This window comes from Bos grunniens, chromosome 29 (assembly GCF_055505025.1).
Source record: "Bos grunniens cultivar Pamir isolate PY7600 chromosome 29, Bosgru_T2T1.0, whole genome shotgun sequence".
Lineage (NCBI taxonomy): Eukaryota > Metazoa > Chordata > Mammalia > Artiodactyla > Bovidae > Bos > Bos grunniens.
In genome coordinates, this window is record NC_141193.1 from 12,763,377 (window position 1) to 12,784,004 (window position 20,628).

A 20,628-nucleotide genomic window follows, 5' to 3' on the forward strand; every position below is an offset into this window, starting at 1 on the left:
CGACTCTGTGAATCCCCATAGACAGCAGCCCACCAGGCTCTCCCGTCCCTGGGATTCTCCAGGCAAGAACAGTGGAGTGGGTTGCCATTTCCTTCTCCAATGCATGAAAGTGAAAAGTGAAAATGAAGTCGCTCAGTCGTGTCTGATCCTCAGCGACCCCATGCACTTCAGCTTTCCAGGCTCCTCCATTCATGGGGTTTTCCAGACAAGAGTACTGGAGTGGGGTGCCATTGCCTTCTCTGCAATGAAGACCTAGTGCTGGAAAAAGAAAAAAAAAAAAAAAAAAATAGTTTCTCCCAGGGAATCGAGTGAGGTCTCAGGGGAGGCAGGACATGAAAATGGATTAAACCAGTCTGGGTCTGATATGCAAGTCATGGAGAGGGAAGCTACAGCCTGTTTTCACAGGGAACTTGGGACATAAGTTGTGCCTCAAACATGTCCCAACCCAAGGATATGGAGATGGATTTCACTCTCCCACTAGTGCCTCCCTCTCATCCTTCAACTAACACCAAGCTGGTGTCTCCAAACCCTTGTATTAGATTCTCCAAAGACAAATCAAAGGTGACACTACAAGAAAAAGACACCAAAGCTCAAGAAAATGCAAGCTCAGAAAATGTCTAGATTTCTGCACCCATTCTGCCATCTCTAACATCATATCTGAAATTCTGCAAGTCTAAAGAACTCCAAGGGTCTGTACCTGTAAGCATTATTTTAAATTCAGGCTTTAATTTATATAGGAGTGTAGTTGATTTGTAGCATTGTATTAATATTAGTTGTATGGGCAATTAATTTTCTTATAAATACACATGCATCCATTGTTTCTTAGATTCTTTTCCTATACAGGATATTACAGACTATTGAGCAGAATTCTTGTGCTGTACAGTTGATTATCTATTAAATATAGTATACATTTATTAATCTCAAACTCTCAATTTATCCCTCTCCCACCTTTCCACATTTGTAACTATAATTATTGTTTTGACAGAGGGAAATGTCTAGGCACTTTTTGGATCAGGGTCTGTGCCTGTGAGAGTGCAGTGGCCAGGGAAAGCAAGCCTGAGAGAGACTCACTTGAGATGATGCTGAATGTGGAGAAGGACCTGGCCCTGCAAAAATCTGGGAGAAAAACATTCTAGATGAAGGAAGTAGACCCTGCTAAGGACCAAGGTAAACAAGTTTAATAAATGGCTACCTTTCCACTGTCAATCTTCCTTCCATGCTTGGAACTTGGCCTACAGGTCAACCACCATGTACCACATCCCATGCTTCAGTTGTGAGTTAGCAGCAATGAGCCATGTCAGTCTTCACAAAAGGAGAACCTGGGGTTATCACGAGGCTGAATATGCTCTGGACTCAGGGACGTGTCCACAAACTGGTTATCACCAAGAGCATCAGGTGCCAGGGGCACCACCAATGCCTCTGACTATCTCCATGTACTTGTTCTCAGAAGTAGAAACGCCAAGTAACAGATAGAGCAAAAAAACAAGTAATGACTCTTGTTTCATCTTGCCCTGTGTGATTCCCATGGCCCTTTGACCACATTGCTCTCTGCCCAAAACTCTTTGTTCTTTTGCTTCCTCAAAGGTGGTTTGTGAATAACATCAGCACCTGACTGTTAAGCCTGGTGGCTGGAACTCAACTCACAGTCATCTGGGACCCAGAGAGGTCCAGCCTTGTCCTGTGTTTCTGTCCTTTTTCTCTAACCAGATTCATAAAGCAAAGTCCTTACAAAATATAAGGGTGATTGTCATTCTCTCAGGGCCTTTGAATCTCTAAGGTCTATTTGGAGCATCAAAGTAAGGACACATCCCCTGCATCCAGGCTAGTCTCAGACTCCGACCTCACTCAGCCAGTGGTTCCCTGAGGAAACATAAGGCACATATCTAAGTTGTCAGAAGGCTGAGAAGAGAATGCTTCTCACTGTGAATGCAGGTTCATGTTACCCAGTCAGCCAAAGGTCTGTGTTGTTTAATGAGCATTGGGAGCTCTGGGGATCTGAGTTCGGTGTGAGTCAGTCACCACCTGCATGATGGCCTAGGGTCACCACAGCTGGGGCTCCCCACTGTGCCTGGAACCCAGAAGAAACAGCCTTGAATATTGCTTTCCTGCTCCTACACAGAGGCAGGTATGCTGATAAAATCGGAACCAGAATTGAGGGGCAAAGGGAAAGGAACTTCCACTCTGTTGCTTGCAGATATCTGAGAGCTGTCCAGCAGTGGATGCAATGGAGTTTTCTCTCATCTTTCCCTTCCTGGAAGTCTCCGAGCCTGGGAACCGGAGTTCCTGGGTCCCAAGTCTTCACTAACTTACCTGCACTAAGGTGAGTCATACACCCCAGGGTTCAGTTTCCCATTTTTTGGATGAGGGAATCTGGACATGCTCCAGAACACTTGTTCCAGAATGAGGCTCAATGTCAATCAGTGGACAAGTGGCTCAGAGGTGGCTGTTGCTGAGGATGATAAGGTTGCCTCTGGTGGGCAGGGGGATGTAACTGTCTGGTGATGTTCATGGGTCTTGGTCTCAGGACTGAGAGTTGTAGACCACTTGGCACACAGCTGCTTTGCCATCGAGGACCTTAGAGGCCTTACCCACTGGAACTTACCATCATTTGGGTTCTGTGAGATGAGAGCAGGTAGTTATAATTCAGAAGTTATCAATGCGGAAGCATGTAGATTCCTCAGCAGAAACCCAAATTAGGCTGATGAATCATCTCTCCAAAAAAGCTCCGGGAACTAGATATGCCAGGACTCTTAGACAAATTTTATAGTATTTTAAATACTTTTTAAAGTAGGTCATCTTTGGATGACCTGCCATTCGGGCTCTGTCTTGGGATGATACCCACAGTTAGAGTGAAATCAAAGGGCCTCTGGGGGACACTGTCCCTCTCCCTTTGACTCATTAAGAGTGAGTACAGCTCTCTCCCCTCCACATCTGGAGCAGGAATTCCAGCAGGAAGGACGTGACCTCCAAGATTAACCAGAAGACTCAAGAAGGTCTGGCCCTCAGCTAGGCACTATTCTTTTCCCAGTGCTTCTCCTTCTTTTCTGGGTCGTGTGCACGCTGCCCACCTCCTGGTTACCGGGTTCTGAATTCCTCTGCCCTTCAATTATAGATATCTAGGCAGTTCCACTTGTGGCTCCCTCCCTACCCAGGCCCAATCCCTAATGGGCAGATTGCACTAAACAAGGGAAAACCAGGACAGGTCTTTCCAGTTCATTCTTCCTAAAAATGTCCGCATTCCTTCTGCTTCCAGACCCTGTCTTGAGTCATCAACATCTCCAGCTAGATGACTGAGCTTAGGAAAAGAATGGAGATGCAGACTAGGGATGGGAGTGGTAAGGGTGTCAGCTGTGGGGGACAGTTTTCAGATGACAAGAGATGAATTGGAGTAAGGAGCATGTGGTCCTCCAACCACTCATTCGTTTGGGACCTGCCTAAATCTGTATTCTTGGGCTCCTCAGGGTATCACTAAGACAGAACCTTCAAAATGGATTTTCCATAAACCTCTTACTGAAAAAAAAAATTTTTTTTCAAACATAAGAAATATAAGAAAGAAGAGTGTCATGAACCCTATATTTCATCATTCGGCATCAATAACTACAAAACTAACCTCTTAGTCACACAGGTTGTCATAGACTGGAGACTATGCAACGTCAAGGTGGTGACCAATTGAGTTCCCAGCGAAGACATTCTTGACTTGCATCAGTCTTTCTCTTCTTGTTATGTTCTCACATGTGGTGGTGGAAGGGAAGGAAGAAGAGGGAGAATAAGAGAGAAAAAGGAGAGGCTAATCCCATCATAAGGGACAACCATCAAAACCCCATGTCAACCTGGGTACCTCCCAAAGGTCCTACGTCCTAATACCATCACATTGGGATTCAAGGGTGGACACAATTCAATCCATAGCAGCTATGTATAGCATAGCAGCTATCTGTTTTTAAATCAAGACAGACCATCGTTTCATTCTCTCTGTTTTAATGGTTATTCATTTTCCCTGAAGTATTTTAGGGACAAGATGAACATTTCACCAAATGTACATAATGAGTATTTGTGGTAGAATTATAGGATATGAAAAACATGCTCTTTTGTTCCCCCCAAAATGAACATTTTATATCCAGTCCATGTGCAAATTTCCCTGATGCTCAAAAAGCAGATGTCTTTTCACAGTTTATTGAAAGAATGTAGTCATATGTTCCACTTGGTTGTTCTCCTTTAGGACTAAATAACTGTTACTCTCCCAATTTTAATTCCATTTATTTGTTCAGAAACAGGGAGGAAGCAGGGTGGTTTGTCTTACAGAATGTCCCACTATTGGTTTTATTTTTTTTTAATTTTATTTAATTTTTAAACTTTACATAATTGTATTAGTTTTGCCAAATATCAAAATGAATCCACCACAGGTATACATGTGTTCCCCATCCTGAACCCTCCTCCATCCTCCCTCCCCATACCATCCCTCTGGGTCGTCCCAGTGCACTAGCCCCAAGCATCCAGTATGGTGCATTGAACCTGGACTGGCATCTCGTTTCATACATGATATTTTACATGTTTCAGTGCCATTCTTCCAAGTCTTCCCACCCTCTCCCTCTCCCACAGAGTCCATAAGACTGTTCTATACATCACTGTCTCTTTTGCTGTCTCGTTCACAGGGTTATTGTTACCATCTTTCTAAATTCCATATATATGCGTTAGTATACTGTATTGGTGTTTTTCCTTCTGGCTTACTTCACTTTGTATAATAGGCTCCAGTTTCATCCACCTCATTAGAACTGATTCAAATGTATTCTTTTTAATGGCTGAGTAATACTCCATTGTGTATATGTACCACAGCTTTCTTATCCATTCATCTGCTGATGGGCATCTAGGTTGCTTCCATGTCCTGGCTATTATAAACAGTGCTGCAATGAACATTGGGGTACACGTGTCTCTTTCCCTTCTGGTTTCCTCAGTGTGTATGCCTAGCAGTGGGATTGCTGGATCATAAGGCAGTTCTATTTCCAGTTTTTTAAGGAATCTCCACACTATTCTCCATAGTGGCTGTACTAGTTTGCATTCCCACCAACAGTGTAAGAGAAATGCAAATCAAAACCACTATGAGGTACCATTTCACCCCAGTCAGAATGGCTGCGATCCACTATTGGTTTTAGAACAGGAGTCCACAATGCCAGCACAGTGGGTCAGGACCAGTACCAGTCCTTGGTCTATTAGGAACCAGACCTCCACAGCAGGAGGTGAGCTGCAGGCCAGTGAGTGAGGCTTCATCTGTATTATAGCTGCTCCCCATCACTCTCTCATCACCCCCAGAAGGGACAGTCTAGCTTGTTTTCCTGGAACTGTTTGTAGTTACATAACCTATGGTTAATAGAAACAAAAATAGCTTAAATATTGATGATTATTTTCCTTTCTCATTGCTCAGAATGGTGAGTTGGTGTCCTAGCAGTCTATCACAGTGACAAATTAGATGATGCCTATTAACATTTGGACACATGCGGCAAGCTTAAATTTCAATATTAAAAAACTAAGATCATGGGATCCAGCCCCATGCTTCATGGCAAATAGAAGGAGAAAAGGTGGAAGCAGTGACAGATTTCTTCATCTTAGCTTCTAAAACCACTGTAAATGGTGCCTGCATCCATGAAATCAGAAGGCATTAGCTTCTTGGCAGGAAAGCTATGAGAAACATAAACAGTGTGTTGAGAAGCAGAAACATCATTCTGCCCAACAAACTGGTATTTGTTTGGCCTTTTCTTTTGGATTCCTAAACATTCTGTCCAGTGCCAAGTGGTCTTTGAAGTCCCTAAGTTTTCTGGTCCTTCATGATTCCCAAGATTATTTTGTGCATTTCTCTACCCAGTCCTGAAATCAGCCATCTCTTTAAGATCGTCTGCTGGGAAATGTATTTAGAAGCTACATGTTAGACCTCAGAATAGTCACTGTCATCAAGTTCTCACTGCTTCTAGGCTTTACAGTGGTCGGAAGAGGAAGTACACATTTTCCTTAAAATTAAAATAAAAAGGAATATAATTAGTTGGTACAAACTTATGCTTTCAGTTCAAGATTTAAGACAGCAGGGTTTGAATTAAACTTGTATATGTTATGTGTGAACCTCTTTTTCTAGCCACTGAAAGGCTTACTTCAAAACATTAGTTTTAATTATCGTCTTGCTTTTACCTGTTAACATACATATGATTCTGTCACAATAACAGAAACATATGAGGAACAATAAGTTATTGAATTTTTGCAGGCCTCGGCTGCGATGGCAGTGCAGGTTCATGGTGGCTACAATGGCAGCGTAGAAGCATGGCAGAGAGGAACTACCCCACGTCCAAATCAAGGGCAGCAACCAAGAGGAGCTACCCTACTTCCAAGGTAAGGAGCAGCGGCTGTGCTTTGCTGGGGAGCAGTGAAGTGATACCCCACGTCCAAAGTAAGAGAAACCCAAGTAAGATGGTAGGCACTGAGAGAGGGCATCAGAGGGCAGACAGACTGAAACCACATTCACAGACAACTAGCCAATCTGTCACATGGACCATAGCCTTGTCTCACTCAATGAAACTAAGCCATGGCTTGTAGGGCCACCATAGATGGATGAGTCATGGTGGAGAGGTCTGACAGAATGTGGTCCACTGGAGAAGGGAATGGCAAACCACTTCAGTATTCTTGCCTTGAGAACCCCATGAACAGTATGATAAGCAAAAAGATAGGACACTGAAAGATGAATTCCCCAGGTTGGTAGGTACCCAATGTGTTACTGGAGATCAGTGGAGAAATAATTCCAGAAAGAATGAAGTGAAGGAACCAAAGCAAAGACAACACACAGTTGTGGGTGGGACTGGTGATAGAAGCAAGATTCGATGCTGTAGAGAGCAATATTGCATAGGAACCTGGATTGTTAGGTCTATTATTCAAGGCAAATTGGAAGTGGTCAAACAGGAGATGACAAGAGTGAGCACAGACATTACAGGAATCACTGAACTAAGATGGACTAGAATGGGTGAATTTAACTCAGATGACCATTATATTTACTACTGTGGGCAGGAATCTCTTAGAAGAAATGGAGTAGACATCATAGCCAACAAAAGAGTCTAAAATGCAGTACTTAGATGCAGTCTCAAAAATTACAGTATGATCTCTGTTTGTTTCCAAGGTGAACCATTCAATATCAGGTAATCCAAGTCTATGCCCAGATCAGTAAGGCGGATGAAGCTGAAGTTGAACAGTTCTATGAAGACCTACAAGACCTTCTACAACTGACATCCAAAAAAGGTATCATTCTCATTGTAGGGGACTGGAGTGCAAAAGTAGGAGTCAAGAAACACCAGGAGTAACACTCAAATTTGGCCTTGGACTACAGAATGAAGCAGGGCAAAGGCTTTCTGCCAAAAGAATGCACTGGTCATAGCAAACACCCTCTTCCAACAACACAAGAGAAGACTCTACACATGGACATCTCCAGATGGTCAACACCAAAATCAGATTGATTATATTCTTTGCAGCCAAAGATGTAGAAGCCCTATACAGTCAGCAAAACCAAGACTGGGAGTTGATGGTGGCTCAGATCATGAACTCCTTATTGGCAAATTCAGACTGAAATTGGACAAAGTGGAGAAAAGCACTAGACCATTCAAGTATGACCTAAATCAAATCCTTTAGGACTACCCAGTGGAAGTGAGAAATATATTTAAGGGGCTAGATCAAATAGACAGAGTGTCTGATGAACGATGGATGGAGGTTCATAACATTGTACATGAGACAGGAATCAAGACAATCCACAAGGAAAAGAAATGAAAAAAATCCAAATGGCTGTCTGAGGAGGCCTTACAGATAGCTGTGAAAAGAAGGGAAGCAAAAAGCAAAGGAGAAAAGTAAAGATATACCCATTTGAATGCAAAGTTCTGAAGAATAGCAAGGAGAGATAAGAAAGCCTTCCTCAGCGATCAATGCAAAGAAATAGAGGAAAACAATAGAATGGAAAAGACTAGAGATCACTTCAAGAAAAGTAGAACTACCAAGGGAATATTTCATGCAAAGACGAGCTCAATAAAGGACAGAAATTGTATGGACCTAAAAGAAGCAGAAGATATTAAGAAGAGGTGGCAAGAATACACAGAGGAACTGTACAGAAAAGAACTTCACAACCCAGAGAATCATGATGGTGTGATCACTCACCTAGAGCCAGACATCCTAGAATGTGAAGTCAATGGGCCTTAGGAAGCATCACTATAAACAAAGCTAGTGGAGGTGATGGAATTCCATTTGAGCTATTTCAAATCCTGAAATATGATGCTGTGAAAATGCTGCACTCAATATGCCAGCAAATTTGGAAAACTCAGCAGTGTCCACAGGACTGGGAAAGGTCAGTTTTCATTGCAATCCCAAAGAAAGGCAGTGCCAAAGATTGCTCTAACTGCCACACAATTGCACTCATCTCACACGCTAGTAAAGTAATGCTTAAAATTCTCCAAGCCAGGCTTCAGCAATACGTGAATCATGAACTTCCAGATGATCAAGCTGGTTTTAGAAAAGGTAGAGGAACAAGAGATCATATTGCCAACATCTGATGGATTATCAAAAAAGCAAGAAATTCCAGAAAAACACCTACTTCTGCTCTAATGACTATGCAAAAGCCCTTGACTGTGTGGATCACAATAAAATGTGGAAAATTCTGAAAGGGATGGGAATACCAGACCACCTGAATTACCTCTTGAGAAACCTGTATGCAGGTCAGGAAGCAGCAGTTAGAATGGGACATGGAACAACAGACTGGTTCCAAACAGTAAAGGAGTACATCAAGGCTTTATATTGTCACTCTGCTTATTTAACTTCTATGCAGAGTACGTCATGAAAACGCTGGGCTGGAGGAAGCACAGGCTGGAATCAAGATTGCCGGGAGAAATATCAATAGCCTCAGATATTCAGAGGACACCACCCTATTGCATAAAGTGAAGAAGAATAAAGTACCTCTTGATGAAGGTGAAAGAGTAGAGATAAATGTTGGCTTAAAGCTCAACGTTTAGAAAACTAAGATCATGGCATGAGGTCCCATCACTTCTTGGCCAATAGATGGGGAAACAGTGGAGACAGTGGTTGACTTCATTTTTCTGGGCTGCAAAATCACAGCAGATGGTGATTGCAGACATGAAATTAAAAGATGTTTACATCTTGGAAGGAAAGTTGAGACTAATCTAGACAGAATATTGAAAAGCAGAGACATTACTATGTCAACAAAGGTCTGTCTAGTCAAGGCTATGGTTTTTCCAGTGGTCATGTGTGGATGTGAGAGTTGGACTATAAAGAAAGCTGAGCCCTGAAGAACTGATGCTTTTGACCTGTGGTGTTGGAGAAGACTCTTGAGTGTCGCTTGGACTGCAAGGAGATGCAACCAGTCCATCCTAAAGGAAATCAGTCCTGAATGTTCACTGGAAGGACTGATGCTGAAGCTGAAACTCCAATACTTGGCCACCTGATGCAAAGAGCTGACTCATTTGAAAAGGCCCTGATGTTGGGAAAGATTGAGGGCAGGGGGAGAAGGGGATGACAAAGGATGAGACAGTTGTATGGCATCACCAACTCAAGGAACATGAATATGTGTGGACTCCAGGAATTGGTGATGGACAAGGAGGCCTTGTGTGCTGCCGTTCATGGACTCACAAGAGTTGAACATGACTGAGGAACTGAACTGAACTGAAGTTGTTGAATACAGTGTCAGAATTCTTTCCTTTTTTTCTTTTTTTTTCCTTTGGTTTTGTTTTGATGGGCAGAATTTTTGTTTTTCCTTAGAAGATATTCCACTCTGAATGTAGAGTCATAAGTCTGAATTTTAAAGCCACTTAAGTAATGTGTTGTTATAGGTCGCTAGTCAACAACTTGATGCAATTAGATTTATTAGTCTTTGTTCTCAATTTGTTCAGTTCAGTTCAGTCCTTCAGTTGTGTCCGTCTCTTTGCAATGCCATAGACTGCAACATGCCAGGCTTCCCTATCTATCACCAACTCCTGGCGCTTTCTCAAGCTCATGTCCATCAACTTGATGATGCTATCCAACCATCTCATCATCTGTCTTCCACTTCTCCTCTTGCCTTCAATTTTTCCTAATATCAGTATCTTTTCCAATGAGTCAACATGTTTAGTATGCATTCAGTCTCTTTTAAAATCAACCAACATGAATTAAATTCCTCTCTGTCCCTACTGCACCTCCAACTCTAGGTCAGAAATAAAAACCTGCAGAGACTGAAGGCTGATTCCAGCACATCGCTGTGGAGATATTGCTCCCAATTTTTTTTAGGGAAAATAAAATTAGTTTCTAACATTAAAATCAGTACATTGTACATAAATATACGAACTTTTGATTCTCTTGAAAACATGGCCAACTGGCCTGCTTTCCAGCATGGGCGAAGTGGAGGAAAGGCTGCTCCCAGAGGTAAGGCCTGTGCTGCCCAGATTCCAACATGATCACCTAGTCCTAGTATCATATCTCCTGCCTACTGGGGCCATGAGTTTGTGAGAACTAGACTTCTAGCTCTCTTAAGGTAAAGACTACTTTTGTCTTGATCAACTTTGACTTTGAAGCCTTTAACCCAGAGCCTAGCACACAGTTCTTCCTTGTACAGTTGTTGGATGATATAAAATATCTTGTGAATGCATATGACATTTCTTCCAGTACTGAAACCATGAAACTGAAGTACTGCTCTGCCCTAAATCTTTGATGCAGCCTGGCATCATAGGTGCCCCTATGTCTGCCATTAGACCCACTATCTAAAGCCAGTTGTATGTCAGTGGGCTGTCCCTGAAGTCTTCACTTTGCCATTTGACAACATATCATCCTAGCAATGTTTTCGCCAACGAAGACAGCAATGCATATCTCATGAAGTGGCTAGGAAGATGACATGAAAACATGCATGTCGAGCATGGCCCCTAGTATCCATTTTCATGATGTTCTTAGAAGTTTTTTCTCCAAGAAGGCAAGGTTTTCCGTCTTCTTAGATGTCTATGCAGATCAGTTTGATGTTTCAGCCAAGATTCAAGGAAGAGATTACAGTTCAATTCTCTGTATTCTGAAAAGCTTCAAAGTCCATTCATCAAGGACACTGATGAAGGTAAAGTTTTTATCGAGACCTTTGTATTTTTTTTCAGATCTTTTAGTGGCCTGAAGGGGAAAACTAGGGCAGGTCAGAGCATATATAACTAGGGGCTCCCGGTCACCACTACATGCTAAGATCCCAAACTTTCCTGAGTACTTGGAGCAAGGAAAGAAGCATGAAATGGCTTGTGCTCCTCGGTCTGGTGGCCTTCTCAGAGTGCATATTCAAGTAAGTATGGGGACTGTATGTCACATCATATTCCTTTCTCGGATTTTTTTTTCATCTGATTATTCTTCCACCCATCAGGCTTGGAAGGGAATGGAATATTTCACTAAGAGTCTTAAAGTTCAATTCTTACTTATTGATAAGTAACTTGCTATAGGAACTGTGGATTCCAAGGTCTTGGTGTAGATTTGGGTTTCACAACACTTGGGGTCCACTCTTGTCATGACCTGTTGAAAATGCAACTCCTTGAAACTGTTCAGTGCACAGTCTATGCAGATGTTGATGTGGTCCTGTGGAATAGCACTTTTCTACATTTTGATCAACATGTCCTCTTTTTTCCCTGTCAATTTCAGTGTGTATATTCCTATGTCTGCATCTCTATATCACTGTCGTTAATCTCTCCATCTCTTTGGAAGTCACTGGGAGTGTATTTCTCTTTGTGTTTTCTGCTTTTAATTTTTCATTTGACTCTTACTTCCTTCTCAAGCCTCTGAATTTCCTTTAATTGTTCCCTATATCTTGGATTCTTCTTTCAACTCTCTCTTCTCTTTCAACTTAGAGAAAGATACACTGTCTTATATCTGACAAGCAGTGTGACCACAGCCAACTCAGAAACCTCTTGCATTTCAAATTGCTCCGTTGTAAAAGAGAATAAGAGTCCCCCCTTCTACCTCCTTCCTTGAGGTTCTTTGAGAAGGAATGAGTGGGATGGCAACAGCACTGATAATGGCTGTCATTGTTGAGACTTCCTATTTATCAGGTACCTTATATCCATCACTTCACTTATCCCCAAGATATTCTATTTGGAGGGTTTGTATTGTTGCTATGCTAAGTCACTTCAATCGTGTCCGACTCTGTGCGACCCCATAGATGGCAGCCCACCAGGGTCCCCCGTCCCTGGGATTCTCCAGGCAAGAACACTGGAGTGGGCTGCCGTTTCCCTCTCCAATGTGGGAAAGTGAAAGTGAAGTCGCTCAGTCGTGTCCGACTCCTAGCGACCCCGTGGACTGCAGCCTACCAGGCTCCTCCGTCCATGGGATTTGCCAGGCAAGAGTACTGGAGTTGGGTGTCATTTGTATTGTTACATTCCACCATTTTGCAGAAGGGGAGACTGAGACACCACATGGTCATATGGCTTACCCGAGATTGCAGAAAAGAACCTGTATTCAAATCTATGTCTTTGCCATGGTATATGCATAAAATTCTGATAATAATGTGCCTCATAAAAATGATTAGAAAACACACAGGGCCATTACAATGACAGTTATACCTTAACACTGACAGCTAATTGTAGCATCTTCTTTGTTTTCTTTGTCAAATGCTCGGTGAAAGAATACCTCTAAGGAGAGTGAAGACCATGAGAAAAACCCTCAGTGGAAAAAACATGCTGAACAATTTCTTGAAGGAGCATCCTTACAAACTGTCCCAGATTTCTTTTCGTGGCTCAAATCTAACTACTCTCCCACTGAGGAACATCTGGGATGTGAGTATTTTGGGAGAATGTTGCTCCACAGCGCTCCCTAGTGCTCTAGCTTAGCATGGGGCTCATCTGGAGGTGCCAGGTGGGATGTTGGGGTTGGGGTTCCTGCAGGAGGCTGAGACACTGGAAAACAGGGACCCCTACCTTGAGCAGAAGGCACTCTCATTCTCAACTGTTGGTCTTTGTGACTGGGCCTGGCAATTACCAGTTGGCAGGTAAATATCCATTTCTGTGTCAAACATGTGTCATTAGTTTGAGGGTGATTGTTCCTTCTGAACAAAGTAAGCCACTCAGTTACAGATGAAGAGTGAACCATCACTGATCAAAAGGTGGAACCAACTGCAAAACAATTGTGAATCCCTAGGTAGAGGAATTCAGTTTCCACAGATGCAAGAACGACAGCAGGAAAAAGTTACTGAACCTGTATTCCGTGTGTGGCCATAAGAATCTAACACAGTGCTTCCTGTTTGTAGATTAGAAAAGGGCATATTTTGTCTTCAAGAATGCCCATGCCAGCCTGAGAGATAGGCAAAGAGCAAATACATGTCAATTGAAAGAGTCACCTGTGTGGTGTTGATTGGATGTGATCTGAGTTTAAAGGGAGTGACTAGAGTTGATCAAGAAGGACCTTCTGGAGAAGGGGTGCTAAGATTGGTTTGAAGAGACTACAGAGCTTCCCAAATGAAGGCACCAGGACTTCCCTGGGTGTCCAGTGGTCCTGGCGTCTCAGTGGTTATGCCTCTGGGGTTCCCATGCAGGAGATACCACTCCAACGCCTGGTCATAGAGTTCATATCTTGCATAAAATATAGCACAGAAAAAATATATCAAATGCAGATCCTCTGTGATCAAAGTCTGTGAGCTGCACGGTGGTTAGAAAGTGATCTCGAGAGATATGTGACACCCAGAGGGAGGCACCAGTGTGGGAATAGAGGGTAGACAGTTCTACACTAACCCACTCCCTCCTTCTGCCTGTAGATATTCTACATAGGTACCATCACCATTGGAACACCCCCTCAGGAATTCCAGGTTGTCTTTGACACAGCCTCATCTGACTTGTGGGTGCCCTCCATCTTTTGCAACAGCTCAACCTGTTGTGAGTACAGACATCCCCTACCCGGACCATCCTTCACTTGCCCTGCCATCCTGTTTCCACCCTTGGCATCTGATGACACTCATCTCTTGTGTCTGCAGCTACACACGTTAGATTCAGACATCGTCAGTCTTCCACCTTCCGGCTTACCAATAAGACGTTCGGGATCATCTACGGATCTGGGAGAATGAAAGGAGTTGTTGTTCATGACACAGTTCGGGTAACAGTGTAACAAATGCTGAGTCAGGACTGGCTATGGAGTGACCTCTGCTTGCAAAACAGATGCAGGACCATCTGGCAGGACCCTTCCTAGCCTAATTCCCATAGATATTGGCTAACTTATCCACAGGATCATGTCTCTGGGTTTGCAGTGCCCATGGTGACACAAGAGCAAACAAATTAGCTAACCCAGAGAGTGGCTTGAGTTATGGACTTGCAGCTCCTCTGCCCATGAGCAGTTCAAGGTTCATTTGGCTCAGAGCGAGAAGGGATAAAAGCACCCACTTTTAAATTTACAGACTGTTCCAGGCACTTTCAGGTGATAACTGGTTTAATTCTGCAACAACCCCTCAAAGCAGTTACTCTGATTAGGTCATGAGGCATATGAGGTAACTGAGGTCCAGACAGCAAGGGCCTTCCTGAGAGCATACATGTGATAAAAGGTGGAGTTAGACTGGCTTTTCAGGACTGAAGTTGCTGTGGGGTGTTTGGGGACAGGATAAAACTGATACGGGTATCCTGGGGTCAGTCAATGGCTTCAGGTATCCAGAGTGGGAAACTGGAGGCCTGAGAACTCAAGGGGCCTGATAAATGAGTTCTCACTTTAGAGGACCTTTGAGAGTCTAATAAATTTATGGCTTGCCTCCCCCAAAATACTTGAGTAGTTCCCCTCTCTCTATTTCTCTCTCATACACACTCACAGAAATATACATATATCCCCAAAAGTGAATTCTCCAGGCAGCAATTTCATAGAACTCTGCAAGCAAGATTGTGTTTTTGGCTTCTGTCTTCCTGGACAGATGCAGAATCCACAGTACCTTACAGAGAATGCAGTCCATTCCTGTCATTAGGTCACAGTAATGCCAAAGAGAAGGCTATCTTGCTCAGAATTGTTTTGTCCATAACGTGGCACCAATGGGACCTGTCCTGACTCTTGGTTGCCCCACCAGTACAGAAGCCAGGAGGCCAATTTGACTCACTCAGGTGGTGTTTTTCAGAAGGGCAGATGTTTTATAATTCACAGCCTCTCTCAAATGAAACCCAAATTCCCCTTCCACCTTGCTCTAACCATCTGTGGTCAACCAAAGACAGAGCCCAGCCTCAATTCTTCTCTGAGGATCTAATGGCAATGCACCCCAGCCCAGTCCTAGTCCCACTTCTGTAAGTGGGAACACCCTTCTCTCCCACAGATTGGGGACCTTGTAAGTACTGACCAGCCATTCGGTCTAAGCGTGGCGGAATACGGGTTTGAGGGCAGAAGATTTGATGGTGTCTTGGGCTTGAACTACCCCAACATATCCTTCTCTAAAGCCATCCCCATCTTTGATAAGCTGAAGAATGAAGGTGCCATTTCAGAGCCTGTTTTTGCCTTCTACTTGAGCAAGTAAGTCTGAGATGGACAATTCCTTTCTCCAAATTAGCTGTAAGATGCTTTCAGTTGTACAAAAATTATAGAACACTTGATAAAGAAGTATCCTGAGATAATATAACCAAGGATAACTATGGCCCCAGGGCCCTACCTGGTTTCACCACTGGCTTTTATAAATAAAATTTTATTGGAACACAACCCAGATCCTGGACTCAAGACCAATAACTTGGTCTAGGGGGGTGAGATATGAAGCAGGCAAAAGGAAGGCAACAGGAAACAGGTTGAAGGAAAGGCATTAGGATTTGCTTATGAATTTGATTAGGAAGGAAGGAGAAGGATGGTGAATATCTTTCCTTTCTCATTAGCATTTCACTGGGAGCCCAGGATCAGCTACCCATTTTGTGGAGCCAGTGAGAAATGAAAGTATGGGACACAAAAGTGTGGGACCCTTTATTCAAGAAATATTAGGCATCTCAAGACAGGGAGAGCAGAGTTTGGGTCCCTTCTGAGTGTGGGGCCCTTTGGACAGTGTAGGTCACAGGCCAGTGGAGCCAGCTCTGGGTGACCTGAACCCACACCCTTAGAAACCCCAGGCCTTGATTTTCCTGAAAAATGACAAGGTGGACATGGGGAAAGCCAAAACACTTCAGCACCCAGTCCTCTGAGGGTGTTTGAGCACTCACGTCACTGGAGGTCCAGGGCTTCTTCAGAAGACATAGTGGGTGGAGCTCAGACAAGTGATTCATCTTCTAACCTCCTCTGTGCCACTCATGAGACAGTAACAGACCTCAGTCTGGATCTCTATCTCTCCTAGACGCTATTTCTGCATCTGTACATGGAGACCTTATTAGCGCCTTGATGGGTGGACCATCACAGCTCTCACACAGTGCTGTTGTTACTGTCCTCCAAGGATCCCCCCCTCACTTCTCTCTACAGAGACAAGCAGAAGGGCAGTGTGGTGATGTTTGGTGGGGTGGACCACCGCTACTACAAAGGAGAGCTCAACTGGGTACCATTGATCCGAGCGGGTGACTGGAGTGTACACGTAGACCGGTAAGCCTCTCCCTCTGAGGGTCAGCCCAAGTGATGCTCCCGCTAATGCACATGGACATTACAGGCAGACACACACAAATGTATTCTCAGACACTCAGTCACACAGACATATACCACCCACAACATCACAGACAGTCACACAGACATTTGGAAACATACAAGCAGACACATATAAACCTACACAGAGACACATAAAAACATGCATAGCTAGTCAGAGACACACAAGCACACACAGAGACACATACAAACACACATACAAACACACAAGCACATAGATACACAAACAACCCATGGGTTTATAATCCCCAGGCCTTCTGAACAAGGCTCTGATCAGGGTCCTAAAAGGGTCCAGAGAGGTCTGTGAAGCTGGGAGAGGGCTGCACCCACTGCCCTTTGAGGTGCAGAGTATGGTTAGAGTACTCTACAGTGTGGTGAACAGAGAGAGGATCAGGGAGAATTTCACCAGCCTGAACAGAGTTATGATAAGATGACCAACTGTCCAGAGCTATTTAGGACATAGGAAGTTCTCAGTACAGATAAATGTCATTTTAAAAACAGGGACAGTCCTGAGAAAATGGAGAAAACTGGTCTGATTAGGGAGCAGCTACCCAGCAGTGGAGAGAGGTTGGCTGCAGTCTTAAGACGTGAAAGCAACTAAAACAAAAGGCACCCCATGTTCATGGGCACACAGTGGGACAGGGTCTATAACAGAGAATCAGGAAGGTGGGATCCAGGAGTGACTTGAGGACAAGAGGCATAACTGATAGGATTCTATGTAATACCCTCCAACAAAAGCTGATTTGTCCTTCGGAATTTCGGAGGGCTAGTCATGTATTTCCAAGCCAGGGTCTCAGGGTCTGAGCTGGTTGTAGGAGCAGTACTGGGAGACACCCTTTCCCAGAGGAGCCCCTCTCTCCCCCTACTCTGAGAATATGCTGCCCCTGAGAATCTCCATATTCACTCTTTGTGTGACCCGTTATTTGTTCCCCATCACATAGAGCTCTCTTGATGTTTCTTATTGTTTTCTCAGTCTTCATTCACTCATTGAACAGATAAGCATTGGGAATCCACTGTGTGCCAGGCACTTTAGGGAGGCAAGGAGAATAAAACTCGCCTTCACATCTAAGAAGGCAGATATACATGAAGTGACTCACCCACATAGTTAATTGTGACTTTGGTACATGCTAGACATGAGGAGGAGAAGGCAATGCAACCCACTAACGTACTTTGCCTGGAAAATCCCAGGGACAGCAGAGCCTGGTGGGCTGCTCTCTATGAGGCTGCATAGAGTCGGACACGACTGAAGTGAGTTAGCAGCAGCAGCAGACATGAGGAAGGGTCAACAGAGAGTTACCAAGACAGGAGACTGATAAACACCGGGGGAAAAACTTCCCGAAAACAATACAATTAAGCTGTAATCTGGAAGATGAGAAGAAATTTGCCAGTCAAAGAGGAGTGGAGTCTTCTAGGAAGGAAGACCAGCTTGTGTCATGGTACAAAATATCCTGGTGTATTCAAGTACTACATTTGAGGATGTCAGGAAAGGTGCTGTGTCGAGAGCAAAGGAAAAGAGGGCAAGAGATGAAGAGCTGTTTATGAGACAGTCGGGAAGGGGACAACTCTGGGGAGACTCAGAATGACCTTGATGCCCGCTTTCTTCCCTTGTCTCTCAGCATCACCATGAAAGGAGAGGTTATTGGTTGTTCTGACGGCTGCACGGCCATGGTGGACACCGGGTCATCAAACATCCAAGGCCCAGGAAGAGTGATCGATAACATACACAAGCTCATTGGTGCCACGCCACGGGGTTCCAAGGTGAAGGGTCATGCCCCAGGGTCACTCCCAGTCTCCACACAAAACAAGGATCTCCATGGCCAATCTCTCACCCTCTCTCTCTAACAGCACTACGTTTCATGTTCTGCGGTCAATGCTCTGCCCTCTATTATCTTCACCATCAATGGCATCAACTACCCAGTGCCAGCTCGAGCCTACGTCCTCAAGGTGAGGGGACGATACTAAAGGGTGGTTCTCAAACTGGAGCTTGCAGGAACCCTTGGGCTGCTGCTGGGAGGAGGGCGCCCTCTGGAGGCCATGTCACACCATTGCAGATGCTCCTGAGCCCTGTGGCTGGGCCAGTGCCTCCCACAAATCCAGTCACTTGAGAGTAAAGGGCTGTGTGGGACACTGATTTTCCTGAAATAAATGTGGAGATACCACACCATATGGCATGGTGGGAGTCAGAGAGAGGGGAACACTAAGGTCCTCAGTCCTTAAAGAGCTTCAATTCAATCTGAACCCTTAGGTGCATGAACATGAAATTCAGCACTAGCAGTCCCTGGAATAGGCCATGTTACAAGGAGTTTGGCAGGGGACAGTCCCAGAGTGAAGTCCCAGCATAAGTTAACAGTCTGCCTTCCCTTCTCAAGATTTTTCTGGTTTGAATGATAAATTACATGGTCAGCCTTGTTCTTGCCTCCATCTTCCCCTTGCTCTGGACTGGTGCCTCCTTTGTCAGTTGGGATACCTGACCCCTCAGTGGGGAGGTTGGATAATAAGGTGAATAAAGGGTGCACAGTGACTGTTCAGCCCTGGAACAGGGTGGAGGCTTCATGTCAGCTCCCTGCAAGAGTTCAGAGCAGGCTGATGGGCTCAAAGAAGGCTTTGAGGAAGAGAGGGAATTTCAGGAATTCTAAAACGACAAACTCATTGAACCACTTTGAGGGTTGCTTGGTGCTGGGCAAAACTGCACTGGATTCCATGCAAATGTCATCTCAAGGTGGTCTGCACTGGGGCACTGGGGACTTACTAGGGCTGATGAGGGCTACGGACTAACCACTGGGGATGGGGAACCAGCGTATGTTACCCACCCAACCGTGTCGTGGCCAAAGAGGGTGAGTGTGGGCTGAAGGAGGCTTCTCAGAGTTCCTGAGTTAAGTCTTCAAGAACGTGTTGTGGGCACTGCTCTATTTAAGATGGATAACCAACATCGAGTTACTGTGTAGCACAGGGACCTCCACTCAGTTATATGACAGCCTGCATGGGAGGGGTGTCTTTGGGACCAATACACAGATACATACAGTTGAGTCCCTTTACTGTCCTCCTGAAACTCAGAATATTGTTAATCAGCTAAACTCCAATACAAAATAAAGTTTTGGTTTTTTTTTAATAAAGTAAAGATTGTGGGGATGTAGGAGAAGAACAAGCATTCTCTGCAGAGAAAACAAGGAGCAGGAGTCAGAAGGAAAGAATCAGGGATTGGGGGGAACTATGGACACATTTGTTCTTTTCTAAATAATTATATTCAAGTGTGGCTAATCTTCAGTGTCACATTAAAATCTGCTGCATAACAATGTGACTCAGTTATACACATGAAAATATATTTTTCTTATTCTTTTTCATGTGGTATATCACTGAATATTGAATATGGTTCCTGACGCTGTACAGTAGGACTTTGTTGTTTTTCATTCCTCTGTTTCCCCAACTCCCAGTCCTCTACTCACCACACCCTTCCTCATAACAACCTGATGTCTTGGCCCTCTTTGGTTTTGGATGAACTGTCATACCCCTTGCTGCTGAGAAAACCCCTTGATACTTACTAAAAGAGGGAAATAAAACAAAGAATTTTGCTGGGTCTGGATATTGGGGGGAGTCACTGGTAAGGGCTCATGCTGACTAGTGTGTGTCATTGACTTCCCCAGGATTTTACAGGCAACTGCTACACCACCTTTAAAGAGAAAAGGGTAAGGAGATCTACAGAGTTCTGGATCCTGGGTGAAGCCTTCCTGAGGCTGTATTTCTCGGTCTTTGATCGAGGAAATGACAGGATTGGCCTGGCACCAGCAGTGTAAATGCTTGGAGAGGTTCAGGAATCAGTAAGGCCGCTCCTAACACACAGTCACTCACACTTTGGGCACTCCTGCCCAGGATGCTGGTGAACTGTATTTGGTGTTCTGTACACGCTATTCTCAGTAAAGAATAAAGGGTTTTACTTTTAATGGTGCTGAAACAAATGTTGCCTCTGCTTGTGTCTGGGTGTGAAGGATCTAGAACTAAGTCTGAATCAAAATTGAGAGGAGCCCTACTCCAACTGGCTTCAAGGAAAGGGTAGAC

General features: G+C 44.2%; 1 protein-coding gene across 1 annotated transcript; it reads left to right on the plus strand.

The window, feature by feature from the left end:
• The first annotated feature begins 11,207 nt into the window (after positions 1–11,207).
• Positions 11,208–20,366, plus strand: LOC147342123 (pregnancy-associated glycoprotein 1-like). The gene is made up of 9 exons (XM_086384144.1): positions 11,208–11,308; positions 12,638–12,788; positions 13,763–13,880; positions 13,979–14,097; positions 15,287–15,480; positions 16,402–16,518; positions 18,192–18,333; positions 18,421–18,519; positions 20,217–20,366. Exons 1-9 carry the CDS (start codon positions 11,208–11,210, stop codon positions 20,364–20,366), a joined length of 1,191 nt encoding a protein of 396 aa, XP_086240270.1.
• Positions 20,367–20,628: the final 262 nt, after the last annotated feature.

Coding starts and splice junctions, on each gene's coding strand:
- LOC147342123 (XM_086384144.1), top strand. CDS start 11,208: ATGCTAAGATCCCAAACTTTCCTGAGTACTTGGAGCAAGGAAAGAAGC. Junction 11,309..12,637: donor TTCTCAGAGTGCATATTCAA/GTAAGTATGGGG, acceptor GCTCGGTGAAAG/AATACCTCTAAGGAGAGTGA. Junction 13,881..13,978: donor TTGCAACAGCTCAACCTGTT/GTGAGTACAGAC, acceptor TTGTGTCTGCAG/CTACACACGTTAGATTCAGA.